The sequence below is a fragment of the Rhinatrema bivittatum genome, chromosome 1 (assembly GCF_901001135.1).
Source record: "Rhinatrema bivittatum chromosome 1, aRhiBiv1.1, whole genome shotgun sequence".
In the NCBI taxonomy this organism is placed as follows: domain Eukaryota; kingdom Metazoa; phylum Chordata; class Amphibia; order Gymnophiona; family Rhinatrematidae; genus Rhinatrema; species Rhinatrema bivittatum.
The window spans coordinates 319,773,319-319,786,866 of record NC_042615.1 but is presented as its reverse complement, the minus strand read 5'-3'; the positions used below and the strand labels follow the sequence as shown (position 1 = coordinate 319,786,866).

The following is a 13,548-nucleotide window of genomic DNA, read 5'->3' as shown; positions in this document are numbered from 1 at the left end:
GATTTCACCAGAATTCATTCTGCTAAAAGAATTGTTATACTGTAAATTGAATTTTCTATGGAATAATAAAAAATAAATTGTATCTTTTTTTCTTTTTGCAGAAATTATATTACTGAGTTTGCTAAAACAACACCTACATTTCCTGTAAGAAGTCTCTTTTGAGAAATTGGTGAGTATATGACAAAGGGCATTCTCACATGACTTCCTACAACAGGGTAGTTTCTTTTCTCCCCTTATCCTTTTTGTTTTTAAAAACTGTTATATTTTATATTTAGGTTCTTTGATATATCACTTTGATTTTGCCTCAGAACATTAAAAGGCATGGATTCATAAAATGAAGTGTCTGTGCTGGCTTTCTCTTCAAACAACTATCTCCACTGGGTTCCTACTGTTACGATTCCTCCTGTAGCTGTGCCACAGGAGGCCTCTCACCTTTTCTCTGGAGGCCGCACCAAAGCCGGGGCCTTGCCTGGACAGTCTATACCGGTTTTGCTCCATGGCCTGGGAGGCCATCGTTGCCATCTGGGCATACCTGAGGCCTGTTCTGCTTTCTCCTAGACTCTCTGGTTTGGGCTTCGCTCCTTCTTCCTAAGGGGCCGGCCCGCAGCTCTTCTCTCTAGTTATAGGGCCAGCCAGGTGTGGCCCATCTAAACTCCTCCCAGGGAGTTGCCTGCTTCCTGCACTATAAAAGGACTTCTCTTTCAGTTCTGCTTTGCCTTGCATTGGAGTTACTTGCTCCTGGATGTCTTGCCTTCCAGCACTCCATCAGGCCTTTGTTCTTCATTGGAGTGCCATGTCTCTTCTTGATGTCTGTCGCCTGTTTCTGTTGTCTGTGATCCAGTCCTGATGTTCCTTGCCTGTTCCTGATGTCCTGTACCCCAGGTTCCTCATCGCCTCTTTTCCTGGCATGCAATGTTGTGGTCCGTGACCAACCCATGGGTAGTGACTGTGTAGGGTGCTCATGGTACAAGGCCATCACCTGCGCAATTACAAGCCTCCGGAAGACTTCTGCTTCAGTCCTGAGTTGTCTTTGAATCCTTACTTGCTTCCGTCCCGGTCTTCGGAGTTCCTTGCATTGCGTCTGTCCATGCCTAAGACTGACTGAACCTGTGCCATTCCAGCGTGGTCCGCGACCAGCCTAGGATGGGCTGTGTAGAGTGCGCCTTGGTGCAGGCTTCTACTGAATCTTCGCCATGTTCCAGCTTCATCTATTCCACACCTTGTCTAGAGCCTGCTTCGCATTCAAGCATGGTCCACGACCAGCCCATGGGTAGTGGCTGTGTAGGGCGCACTGCGTCGCAGTACTTGATCTTGCTCCTGAATTCCTTTGCCTGCAGTACTTTGCTTCTGAACCTTCGTCCAAAGTCCTTGCACAAGTCTTCGTCTGTGCACCCAAGTGAGTCTTTGTCTGTACCTCCAAGTTCCTCATCTACATCTAGAGTCTATATGTTCCAGAGCCTTCGTCTGCCCTCGTCCATAGTCCGACCTGCTGCTTCTTGTCATTCCTTGTGGCAGGTCCGAAAGGGCTGGGAACGGTTGGAGGACTGTTCAATAACCAACACTATGTGTTGGCTCCAGAAGCATGCAGGTCCGGTAGAGGGTCAGACCGTCCGTCTCCACCCATGCTGGGTCACGCCTCGCCTACCCTCGGTGCTGCCTTGGAGTTCTCTGGGGTCGTGCCCAGGCCCAAGGACACACAATCCCCTCAAGATGGGATCGCTCTCCTAGCGCTTCCCTTCTGTAACACCTGCAGATAAGTACTTTAATTTCTGACAATTGTTTTTCTATTTTCATTCTGCTTTATGGACTGTTGATCAAAAGCTCATACTTTTGCATCTTCATCCTCTTCTCCCCAGGGAAAAAGCGATATGAAGTCATCAATGGAGTCCACTATGGCATCAACTTGAGCTTGTTCCAAATGTGTTTTACCAGCCAAACCTATAAAATGTAGACATGTAAAAGGGTTGTCACATTCATACCTAAATAAATACTTGTTTCTTTTAGGAATGCAAGACTTTAGAAACTTATTTGAATTTATTTCCTACCTTTTGTGAATAAGAAATTCACCCAAGGTGGAGTACATTGTGTTAGAAAAGTAATATATAGTCAGTTACATTCAACAAGGAGTTCTTACTCCTTGTTGAATGTAACTTTGCCTCTTCCACTTCATTTGTTTATTTACTTTAGTTGTCGCTCCAGTTTTTACCCTTGTTCGATGTAAACCAATCCGATATGGTTATTACTATGAAGGTCGGTATAGAAAAGTGTTAAATAAATAAATAAATAAATAAATAAATATAGCAGTCTTAACATAGGCCTAGATTTATCAATCTGCTGTAAATATTGCATGTGATAGGAAAAGGGGTGTGTTTTATGGTAATAGCCTAATTATCACAATGTGTGCTATGTGTAGGTATTACCACAAAGTGCATTTCATGGTAATACCTACATAATAGGCTAATAGGAAGTGGAGGCAATGAGCATTTTCCTACCTGCAAAGTGCTCATTTCAGAAAGAGACTGACTGACTGACTATCTATATGGCCCTTGTAGTAGTTAGCTATTTATATCTCTATAGGAGGCCCATCTGGTAACTCGAGGTGAGGTTTAGGTAGTAGTGAAGGTGTTAGGGGGCACTTTTACATGCAGAGTAAGACGTACGAACAGTACACTCTTCTGAAGATTTGATGTCCTTCGGTGTGAGGAACCTCACTCAGCGATGAGATTTGTACAATGTTATCTCAACCTAGCTTGATGGACTCTCTACCTGGGTAACATAAAGCTAGGTTTGTTCTCTCTCTCTTTCTTTCTCTCTCTCTCTCTCTAAAAATGCCAGCCCACATTTTCTGAAATCCCACCCTTGACTCCTCCCCAATCCCTCCCTTTCTAAAAATTTGCATCACAGCATGTGCATTAAGGTGTTTTTTGCATGCGTTCAGGCATTTTCACACGCGAAAACACCATAACACGATTTGATAAATGATCCTCTTAGTTTGAAGGAGAAGGATGAAAAGGAGAGCTCAACTTGAATTAAACTAACAATAGTAGTAGACTTCAAAAAAATACCAGGAAAAGAATAAGTTGTAGCAATATGTTCAAGAGGTGGGCAGTAGCACTAAACTTAAATCAGTAGTGAGGTCCATATTCAAAAGCCATTTACATGGATAGCTCAAAAGTTATCAGTCTAAATGGCTAAATAGACACATTCAGCCACTTATCTGACTAAATTATAGCCAGATAAGTAGCTATCTGGCTATAATTTAGCCAGATGATAGAGACATTCAAGGGGCATTCTGGGGAGAGGCTGAGTTATCCAGCTAACCTAGCTGAATATCGCATGTAGTCGGCTAGGTTAGCTGGATAACTTTAGATCTACTTCCGAGCAGGTCTAAAGTTATAGGGCCTTGTGTAGCCGAATAACTTGCTACCTATTTAGTTATCTTCAAAAAATATCCAGATAAGTAGTGGTGCTATAAAGATATAAAAGGGCCTGCAGCTCAATATACAATATCCGTAATGAAATATCTTTTGGCCCCCATTGGGCCGTACCTCTACTACCCCCCACCCCCACCCCACCAGAATATTAAAAAAAGGTGCTGGGCTCACCAATCCCGCTCCCCCCTACTTTTCCCCTATTAATTCATAAAATACTGTAACTATTTACCCCCCACTGAAACTTCACTAGAAAGCGAGGTACCCAGATCTTTGCTCCCGGCGCTTCGAATGCAGACTCTGAGTGGCAGTGTTCAAAGCTTAAGCTGCCCCAGCGCTTATATTTCCAGTGCAGATTCTGATAGCAGAGACTGTGCTGGAAGCGTAAACTAAGGGGCAGCTTGGTGAAGTTTCGGGGGGGCGGGGGTGGTGGTGTTTGGGGGCGTCCAGGGGGAGCAGGATTGTGAGCCCTTGTGCTGTGGTGCAATTGATGCTACCTCGTGAGCAAGCCCACTAGGCCCATGCTGACTGCTGGCAAACCCGCACTGATCAGGGGTAGGTTGGAGTTTCACCTAAACCAGTCCTGTTCCCCACAGGTTGAGCCCATGGATTCCAGAGGCCATTAAGACTTGGGTAGGTCTTGAGGGTGATCCAAGTGAGAGTCCAGAGATGGGCCAAAAGTCAGGGCAGGCAGCAAGCAAGTAGGTGAAGTCCATAGTGAAAATTAGAACCGGAGAATCAGGCCAAGGCAGACAAGACTCCAAGGCAGATGGACAGAACAAAACAACAGACCCAGCAAGGGCAGGAGCGGGGCAAGGCAAGGCTGGACAAGCTGGATGAGGTAAGGCTGACAACATGTACTGCTAGCTACGAGACCCATTGCTGAGGTGCCTGCTGACTGTCAAGGAAGCCCTTAAATATTCGGGGCCTGCTGACATCATCTAAGGGCACCGCAGGGCTTTTTCTACCACAAATTCTTTAAGGATCAGTGTCTGCCACGCACACACGTACCTAAGGAGGACCCAGGGAGGGTCAAGCATGACAGCGTGAAGGAATTGTGGTGTCCTAGGGCGAGTATAGCTGGTCACAGAACCCCCCCTTTCTACATCCCCTCCCCAAGCCTCTTGTCTTAAGCTTCTGGGGAGAATGCGAATAGACTACTTTTACCATCTGGGGGTCTGGGAGGTTCGACAAGAGTTCCAGAGAAGGTTCCAAGAATTCTTTGGTTTTGGAAGGACATGAAAGAGCATCCACTGGTTGATACTCTACTGCAGGAGAGAGGATCCTTCGGAGAAGGAGAGCATACTTTAGTTCAGTTGTCCCTGGATTGACGTGTTGAATGAGGACAGCCCCTACTTCCCTGGCAGTGGCATCTAACTCTACGATGAAGGACATCAAGGAATCTGGGTGGTCAGCAGAGCTGCAATGCGAAAAAATCCTAGGTTTTGCATATAGTGTAGATGGGTGATGTGTACTGGAGCAGCAGACCCAGCAGGTCAGACAAGGTGGGCCGAGTTGCTGAAACTGGAACAGCACAATGCTCTTGGGAAGAAGAGCCCCAGTAGATAATCTGTAATGTAGACTAGTCAATAGAAGGTTGGTGGAGTCTGATCCAGGGTAACCTGAAAATGAGGAGGTTAATTGCCTTGGGTAGAACTTGAGGCTTTCTTGATGTGAACCAATCCACATGATGATAGGTAAGGTTGCCAAGGTCATGCAGCCAGGCAGGGACTCGCCATAAACTGAAGAAATGGTGTGGAGTGTGGTCAAGGTGGTGGTAGGCGAGCCATACTGGCATAGCAGCGACTGCTGCATAAAATTGTCTCCCTGTTCTGGAATCAGTAATTCCTCAATCTGAAAAGAATGTTTCCCGAAAGTGAGGCATTCAGATACCACCAGCTACTCAGAGGAGACCAGATGATTCAGGACTGATTTCCCGACTAAGCCCAAGGTCAGAGGGTTTTCCAGTTTCTCGGGGCAGTGGTTAGCAAAATGCCCCTGTGCAGCTCAGTAAAAGCAGCGGTTATGCCATCTTCGCCTCTGTTTCTCTTCCTTCGAGAGCCGAGACCTAACCAACTGCTTGAGTTCTTCAGAGGCAATAGCTATCATAGGGTCTGAGGTGGGCTTCAGAGAAGGCTAGAAGTCAATAACCCAAACGGCCTAGTCAGTGTGATGTCTTCTTCTCCTGGGCTTGCTCTTGGAACCTTAAATCCACATCAATAGCCAGGGCAATCAGTGCTTCCAGAGAGGGTTGAAGGTCCCAACCTACCAGTTCATTCTTTATTCTACCAGTTAACTCTTGCTAGAAAATAGCCATTTGACCCTCCTCACCCAGCCTAGCTCAGAGGTTAGCATGTGAAATTCTACTGCATAGGCACCCACAGTGTGGTTACCTTGACGAATATGTAGCAACTCTGAGGATGCAGAGGAGACCTGACCAGGCTTTTCAAAAATCAAGCAACACTGTCATATAAAATTGTCAAAACTCCTAAGGAGTACATCAACTCATTCCCACAAGGGAGAGAACCAGGCATGGGCTAAAAATAAGGAGAGTACGTAGGCCACCTTAACACGTGTGAGGGGAAACTAGCCACCTGAAGTTCAAAGGGCATCTTGCATACATTGAAGAACCCTTGGCATCCCTTGAGTTTGCCATCATACTTAGGAGGTGGCAGAAGGTGTAGCATGGCTTCCAAGATCCAAATATGCACAGGTGCAGATTCACTGGAATTAGCGCTGGAGATTGCAGCTGGGCCTAACAGTGTCCAAAGGCTAAGCAAGACCCTGAAGGAGTCCGGTCACATGGTTAAGCTGCTTGTGGGCTTGCTAGGTTAAACCTTGGAGGAGACTGATCAGGGAGTTCAACTGATCTTGTTATTACTGCACCTGGAGTGACCATCTGGCAATGGCCTGGGATGGAGATGTGTCCACCGAGCTCATGGCCTCAGCAACCTATAAGGATTGTGAACCTTTGTGCTGTGGCACAGTTGACTCTGTGAGTGAGCCCACTAGGTCTACGCCAACAGCTGGTGAACAGGCACCGATCTGAGACAGGCTGGAGCTTCGCTTAAACCAGGCCCATTCCCCACAGGTTGAGTGCTTGGGTTCCAGGGCCTGGCAAGTCTTGGGTGGGTCTCAAAGGCGATCCAAAAGAGAGTTCAAAGATGGGCCAGGAGTCAGCGCAGGAAGCATGCAAGGGAGTAGGCAAAGTCCGTAGCGGAGGCCAGAACTGGAGAATCAGGCTAAGACAGGATAACACAAAGCAAGTCAAGACTGAGGCCAAGGACAAATTAGACAGAATGAGACAATAGAGACTAGACAAGGGCAGGAGCAGGGCAAAACTGGACGGGGCAAGGCAAAGCTGGACAAGGCAAGACAGGATGAGGTACGGTTGGACATGGACAGGCTGGATGAGACAAGACTGGATGGGATGGATGAGGCAAGGCTGGCAATATATATTGCTAGGCAGGAGACCCATTGCTGAGTTGCCTGCTGGCTGTCACAGAGGCCCTTAAATTGTCGGGTCCTGCTGACATCTATCCAAGGAGCCACTGTGTTTTTCCCTCCGAGGACCCTTTAAGGATCGGTGTATGCTGCATGCGTATGCCTAAGAAGGACACATGGAGGGTCGAGCATGGTGGTGCACAGGAGTGGTGAGTGGTGACATTCTGGGGTGAGTGTAGCCAGTCGCAGTAGCCTGCCACGACCGGCAAAGGTAACAGAGTGCATATTATATATCTGCTATGAAATCTGCCTATAAGAACGCATAGGCTGAGGGACATTTCCCAAGTTTTTGTGGACTTTTATGAGTCTGTATTCTTCACAGCCTAGCCCAGAATCTTCTCTTCTTTCTTTTTTTCACAAATAAAAACTTCCACAATTGTCTTTTGAACAGATATCTAGATTGAATGGGCCAATCTCAGATTTGGAGACTGATGTGCATAATAAAGCTCTGCATCTTTCTAAGGCAGCAAGCTTGGTGGAATGGGCAGTAAATTTTACAAATCTTAGGACAGCTGATTGTATGAACCCTGAAGTTCTATGTTTGAGGATGCAGTAACGTTAAATGATTTTTTGCAGATATGAATAGAGCATTAATTTCTATTTTATATAAGGGAAAGGATCCTCTTCTTCTTGAATCTTTCTTCCTGATCTCAACAGTAATATGAAGTTGTTTGCATCTATCTTGGCTACCTGGTTGGGAGGTGTAATTTCATCTTTAGTTGGAACTGATCAAGTTGGCTTTGTTGCGAATCAGTTTTCAATGTCTAGCATAGTGCTTAAGGCTGGCAATTGAAGGCTCTGTTTTTAATCTTGGATATAGAAAAGGCGATCTGTTGCACAGGTGGACTCCTGACCCGAGGTGGTGTTGGTGCTACCCATGGGGGAACCCCTCATAGGTCCCCACCATCGGGAGGTGAGGCCAAGCAGGAAGCAGAGGCTGATTGGAGCTTCGTCTATACGAGCCCTCATTCCCCGCAGGTTGAGCCCTTGTGTACCGGGGCCAGTTGGACTTAGGAGGGCCTCTGTGTGGTTGATCTCAGTGAAGATGTCCAGAGGCGGAGTGCCAGGTGGCAGTAGAGATGAAGGGTTCCAGTAGGATGAGGCGAGAATTGAAGTCTGGTCCAATTAGAAGGTCGAGGCTGGTGGCTAAGGGCGAGGTCAGGTCCAAGCAAATGGTCGAAGGTAAGCAGGAACTGGAACTGGAGCAGGTGCTGGAACAGGAAATGGAACTGGATCAGGAACTGGAACTGGAGAAGCAACAAAGTGCACGACAGAAGCATGGAGACCTGTTGTCAAGGCAGGCTCTGAACATCTGAGCCTGTCTTAAATAGTGGAGCTGGTTGATGTCATCACCTAGAGCTGCGGGTGGCTTTCTCGCCACGACCCTTTTAAAACCCAGAGAAGTGCGCGTATGCGCGTGCCTAAGGCCAATAGGCCAGAGAGGAGAAAGTGGCTGCATCTCCCTGCGCCGCACATGGGGAGGCCCGGTCGGCCCCGGAGGAGCTTGCGGCAGCACAGGAGTGTCCCAGGAACACAGAGGGAGCACGGATGTGACTGCCTACCACCGCCAAGGAGGTCGGCCTGGCATCAATGGTGAGTGAGCCCGGCCACGAGCCTGCCACGGTCGGGGAGTACAACAGTACCCCCCCACACACACTTATGCCCCCCTCCTGGAGGACTGGGCTTACCCGGATGGGTTGAATGGAATTGCTGTAGAAGACCTTTATCAAAGATAAAGGATGTTATCTTTCTGATTCGCTGGGAAAAGCTAGCAAAGTATTGGCCAGTTTTGTCATGTGACTGATTCCCACAGTATTGAGTCTATATTCCCTGTGGTAAAGGCATCCTTGTCACAGTATCATTCTGCTATGTTGTGCTTAAGTTCATCAATGAAATTTTTCAAAAGAGATATGTGGTTTTAATTTGCTGCCTGAGGTGTCTTCCTGAGGGAGTTCTTCTATTCATTTATCTATTTACATATTTATTTATGTACTTTTCTGCATTCTTCTGTTTGTATTTGTAGTGCTTTATCCCTCCCGAAGCAGCACTTTTGTGCGAAACTGTGTATGTCAAGGGATACACCTGTATGCAGTGCACCATTTGATTTTGAGATTTTTTGTCAGAATGATACATCGATAGAATAAAGTTTGCTATTTAAATGCCCTACGTGGATAAAGTCAGTTCAGTATTAGTATTCCTTGCAGATGATTCCCTGTTGGGTGCAATAGTGCGATGTACACATTTTTAAATCTGTGCTTATACATTTTCTCTAGAGGGGTAAACTGGCTAGGATTAGCTATGCCAAATTAACGTGATAAATCTTTGGAGGGCCTAATCTTCCCAATTTAAGATGGTATAATATAGCATGCCAATTGTGATTGATTGCTGATTTGCTTTTGGGTTTTAACACGTATGGTGTGGTTTCTTTTTTAGAAGATGAAACCAGCAATGTTTCCCTGATAAATTTGCTGCATTATAGCGGAGCAAAGGAATCAGGAACCAGGATCAATGAGGAACAGGAACACAAGAACGAGATGAATCTCTCAGGAGGCAACGAGTACTCGACCAGCGAGGAGACCTGTTGCAAAGGCAAAGCTAGGCAGCAGAGCCCGGGCTTATGTACCAGTGCTCCACTGATGTCATTTGGGGTTGCAGCTTGGTTTCCGCCGCAGGCCCTACTTAAGCTTCAGTGATGCGCATGCGCTCGCCTAGGGAGGGGTGCGGTGTTGAGTAGCAGCATCTCTCCGCGTGCCACGCAGAGAGACCCGACGTGGAGCAGTGGAAGTGGTAACTGGACTGGGAACACCAGGGTCTGTAGCTGAGCTGGAGGCACCAGGGGTCGGCCCGAGGGCGGAGCTTGCAGCCCACTGCCGCCAGGGACGAGGAACCAGACAGTGGAGTTACTGCAGAGAGGTGAGGGGGCCGTGCCACTGGTCTGCCGCGGACGGCACGTGTAACATACACTAAGGAGATTTTGTAAGAGTGATTGTGTAAGCATTGATCAGAATGCATGTTTGAAGTAGGCAGCATACTTGTGTTTTTGTTTTGTTTTTTTGCTGGGGTTATATTGAAATGTACCAAGAGGCAATTCAGAATTCTTGAGTGTTGAACTTGCTTGTTACGCCATGGTTTTATTGTTTATTTATACTTTGCTCTTTTCCATGTTTGATACTGTACTTTGTTGTACCTCTTGAATAATGAAAGTATTAAAAAAATATTTATTTGATACCTTCATTCAGCCAGTTTTTCCAATATGGATATAAGAGTGAAGTCTAGATTCTATGCATGAAAAAACAGAATCTCAATATGAACCTTGCACCTGCAGTTCTGTAACACTTCACATCCATAGAAATTTCCTCTACAATGGACCTCAGATTTTTCTCCTTACATCTCACCATACAAAATAAAAATTTCAAATTCTGGTGTCACTTTAGTAAGAGCAGCACAAACACCTTCCCCTGCGAGATAATTTGTGAAGGAACACAAAACCCTGCAACACTTAGAACCTGTGTATATACCTGCTATACCATAACAGCACTAATTTCCAGAATTAAAACAGCAAAAACCTTGCCTAGGAAAAGACAGCACTTCAATATTAAACCAGGTCTGGAAAAGCAATACATCTTCTATGATAAAAACACAACAAACTGTACTACAATAGATCCTTAGAAAATCTACATACTAGCAGTATATCTCACCTCAGTCACACATGCAGCGCACGTCCACACCCTCACCAAATATAAAATAAAGTGACCATAAAGTATAAAAACAAAATGTGCAAACTGAATTGGAAAAGACAACAAATCAAACTCTGTAATCAGTGGAACAATGGAAAAACAGACATATCACCATTCCTCATAAAACATCAGATTCAAGAAATATAAAACAATCATAATAGTAAAAACACATTAGTACAAAGAATAAGTAAATAAGTATTTCAAAACAACTGATATATAAAATATCCAAAATTTACCAAACACCAATAAAATATTTTAAAACAGCAAACCATGCAATATTTAAAACAAACAGGATTAAAAATCTTCCTCACCATACCTGGGAACTTTTGATTTCCAGATGCTCTAAGACAGTCATGGATTAGTGGGGGAGTGGGGAGGGAGCACACATACTCGTTACCTCTCTCCTTTATACACATATATGGGCTCTCTCATATACCCACACACATGTTTAGGTTCTCTCACACATACCCTTTTACTTTCTCTCACATGTACCCCCACACATCCCCTTTCACTGTCTTTCACATGCAGCCACCAACACACACACACGCAGGCTCTCACCCATACACACACAGGCTCTCACGCACAATCTCAGCCTTGGCCTGTCGCCAGCAGGATGGGGTCTACTGGCAGCTGCCGGATCCTTCCTCTTAACATAGTAAAATAGCAATGCCAACAGATACAGTAATGACAAAATGGTCCATTTGGACTACCCAGCAAGTGGTTTATGGCAATAACTGCTGCATCGTGCAGGTTACCCCATGCATCCTGTTAAAAGTAGCAATTGCTGTGCTGTGCAGGCTACCCTCATATGTTCTGTTAATGGAAATAACTGCCTCGCCGTGCAGGTTAACCCCATGTGTGTTGTGTTAAGGGTAGTAGCTGCCATTCTGTGCAGGTTACTCCCATGCAGAAATGTTACACCTAAAGTTGACATAGGTTACCCCTTTTATTTTTTTTTTAAACTATTTATAAACTTTATTGGCATACAAAACAAGACAAAAAATGAACCATATGTCAAAGAATGCACTAACATTAATACTACCCATGGATTTTAAATACAAGGCAAAAACAGATATATGTACATAAGGTTTATGCATTGCTTGTAAATACACAAGAAACCTTTATTGTATTATAGTTATATAACACTGATAGATCCCTCAGACAGCCATGTTTTTAAACTGCTCATGCTTCAGGATATAACATGTTTTCAATATCAACAACATCTCGAACTTGAGATGTTGGCAATCCAGTGGGAGCAATGAGAAGAGAGGATCACCTTGCTGGTGGCTGAAAGGAATTAGTAAGTTTTTGCTTGGGACATTGTCTTTTTTTAAAAGTATTGGGGCAAAATTAACTATTTATCTTATAGCCGATACACTTAAAGTAGACATGACTTATCACAACCACTAAGTAATATTTAATATGAAACTATGTTACAGTATTTGATGGCACCTGTTTAGTTAATATAACTCAACCCATTTAAGTTTGAAATTATGTGCCTTATTGTGAACCGATGTGACGGCAACTAGCTTAACGACGGTATAGAAAAGATTTTAAATTAAATTAAAATTAAATTATTTAGTGTTTGTGTGTTTGCGCTTTTAATAGTCAGTAAAGCAGTGAATAAACAGAAGTTAGACTGTTTGAATTTTTAAATAGTCAGTCAGTAAGGCAGCTAGTAAGCAGTAGTTAGTGTGTTTGTATATTAAAAAAAAAAGTAGCCAGAAGCTAGAAATAAGCTAGGAGCAGTGTATATCTAAGTAAAAAGGTTGAAAAGTTCAGTTCAGTTACTCACCTTAGAAAGCTGCTGAGGTAGTGTGATTTGGTTTGATTAGGTACCAACATTTGTTAATCAAGAGAACAGTGAGTCACTCTGACTAACTGAAGTTAGACTGTTTGTTTTCCCAACCCACCCACTGACCCCTAGCTCATTCTTTAATTTATAGGCAGGTGCCACTTACAAAAAAAAACAAAAAACAAACTTATTGAGAGTTTGATCATTCCCCTGTAGGCCACTACTAGACATATAGAGGTAGATCTTAAATAAGTACGCCGATTTTTTAAGATACGCGCGTATCTTATAAAATCCGGGGTCGGCACGTGCCGAGCCACGCAGCCTGCCTCCATTCCCTCCGAGGCCGCTCTGAAATCGGAGCAGTCTCGGAGGGAACTTTCCTTCCGCGTCCCCCCACCTTCCCCTCCCTTCCCCTATCTAACCCACCCCCCCAGCCCTACCTAAATCCCCCCCCTACTTTTGTTGTGCAAGTTACGCCTGCTTGAAGCAGGCGTAACTTGCGTGTGCCGCCTCGGCATCCCCCAGCACAGGCCGCAGTGCTGGAGGACTCGGGACCGCCCTCCTGGCCCGCCACTGAGCCGTCGCCACGCCCCCAGGACCTGCCCCGGACCGCCCCCTGACCCTGGACACGCCCCCCAACACGCCCCTCCCGCCCCTTTTACAAAGCCCCGGGACTTACGCGCATCCCGGGGCTTTGCGTGCTCTGGTGGCCTATGCAAAATAGGCGTGCCGGTGCACAAGTGCCCTGCACGCGTAAATCCGGCCAGATTTACGCGCGCAGGGCTTTTAAAATCTAGCCCACAGTGAATTCACTAATACATTTAAAGGACATTAATTAGACACATTCCTACTCCCATAGCAACCTAAACCTTAAGTAGGAACTGAACAAATTTGAGATGAAGGCAGCAGTCTAGCAGCAAGAGGGGGGCTTCCCAGTCTTCTTCATTGAGTGTCACATGTATGATTTTTTACCCACCGGTGAGAAGTTGTACATGTACCGAACTAAGGAATCTCAAACAGGATCCACAACACAAAGAACAACGCTGGCGGAAAGATTCCTCCCCTTCCTCACTTGCTTCGT

At 45.4% G+C, this 13,548-nt stretch overlaps 1 protein-coding gene and 1 long non-coding RNA gene across 2 annotated transcripts in view; one reads left to right on the top strand and one right to left on the bottom strand.

Moving 5' to 3' along the window:
- Positions 1-10,089, top strand: part of LOC115080621 — a 40,023-nt gene extending 29,934 nt beyond the window's left edge. The window contains exons 2-3 of the long non-coding RNA XR_003853611.1: positions 102-169; positions 9,369-10,089. This is a non-coding gene — a long non-coding RNA (uncharacterized LOC115080621). The remainder of the gene's footprint in view (positions 1-101; positions 170-9,368) is intronic.
- HPGDS (hematopoietic prostaglandin D synthase) overlaps positions 1-13,548 on the bottom strand; it is an 81,661-nt gene that overhangs the window by 1,441 nt on the left and 66,672 nt on the right. Inside the window, exon 4 of the mRNA XM_029584898.1 lies at positions 1,829-1,938. Coding sequence (XP_029440758.1) covers positions 1,829-1,938 — 110 coding nt within the window. The remainder of the gene's footprint in view (positions 1-1,828; positions 1,939-13,548) is intronic.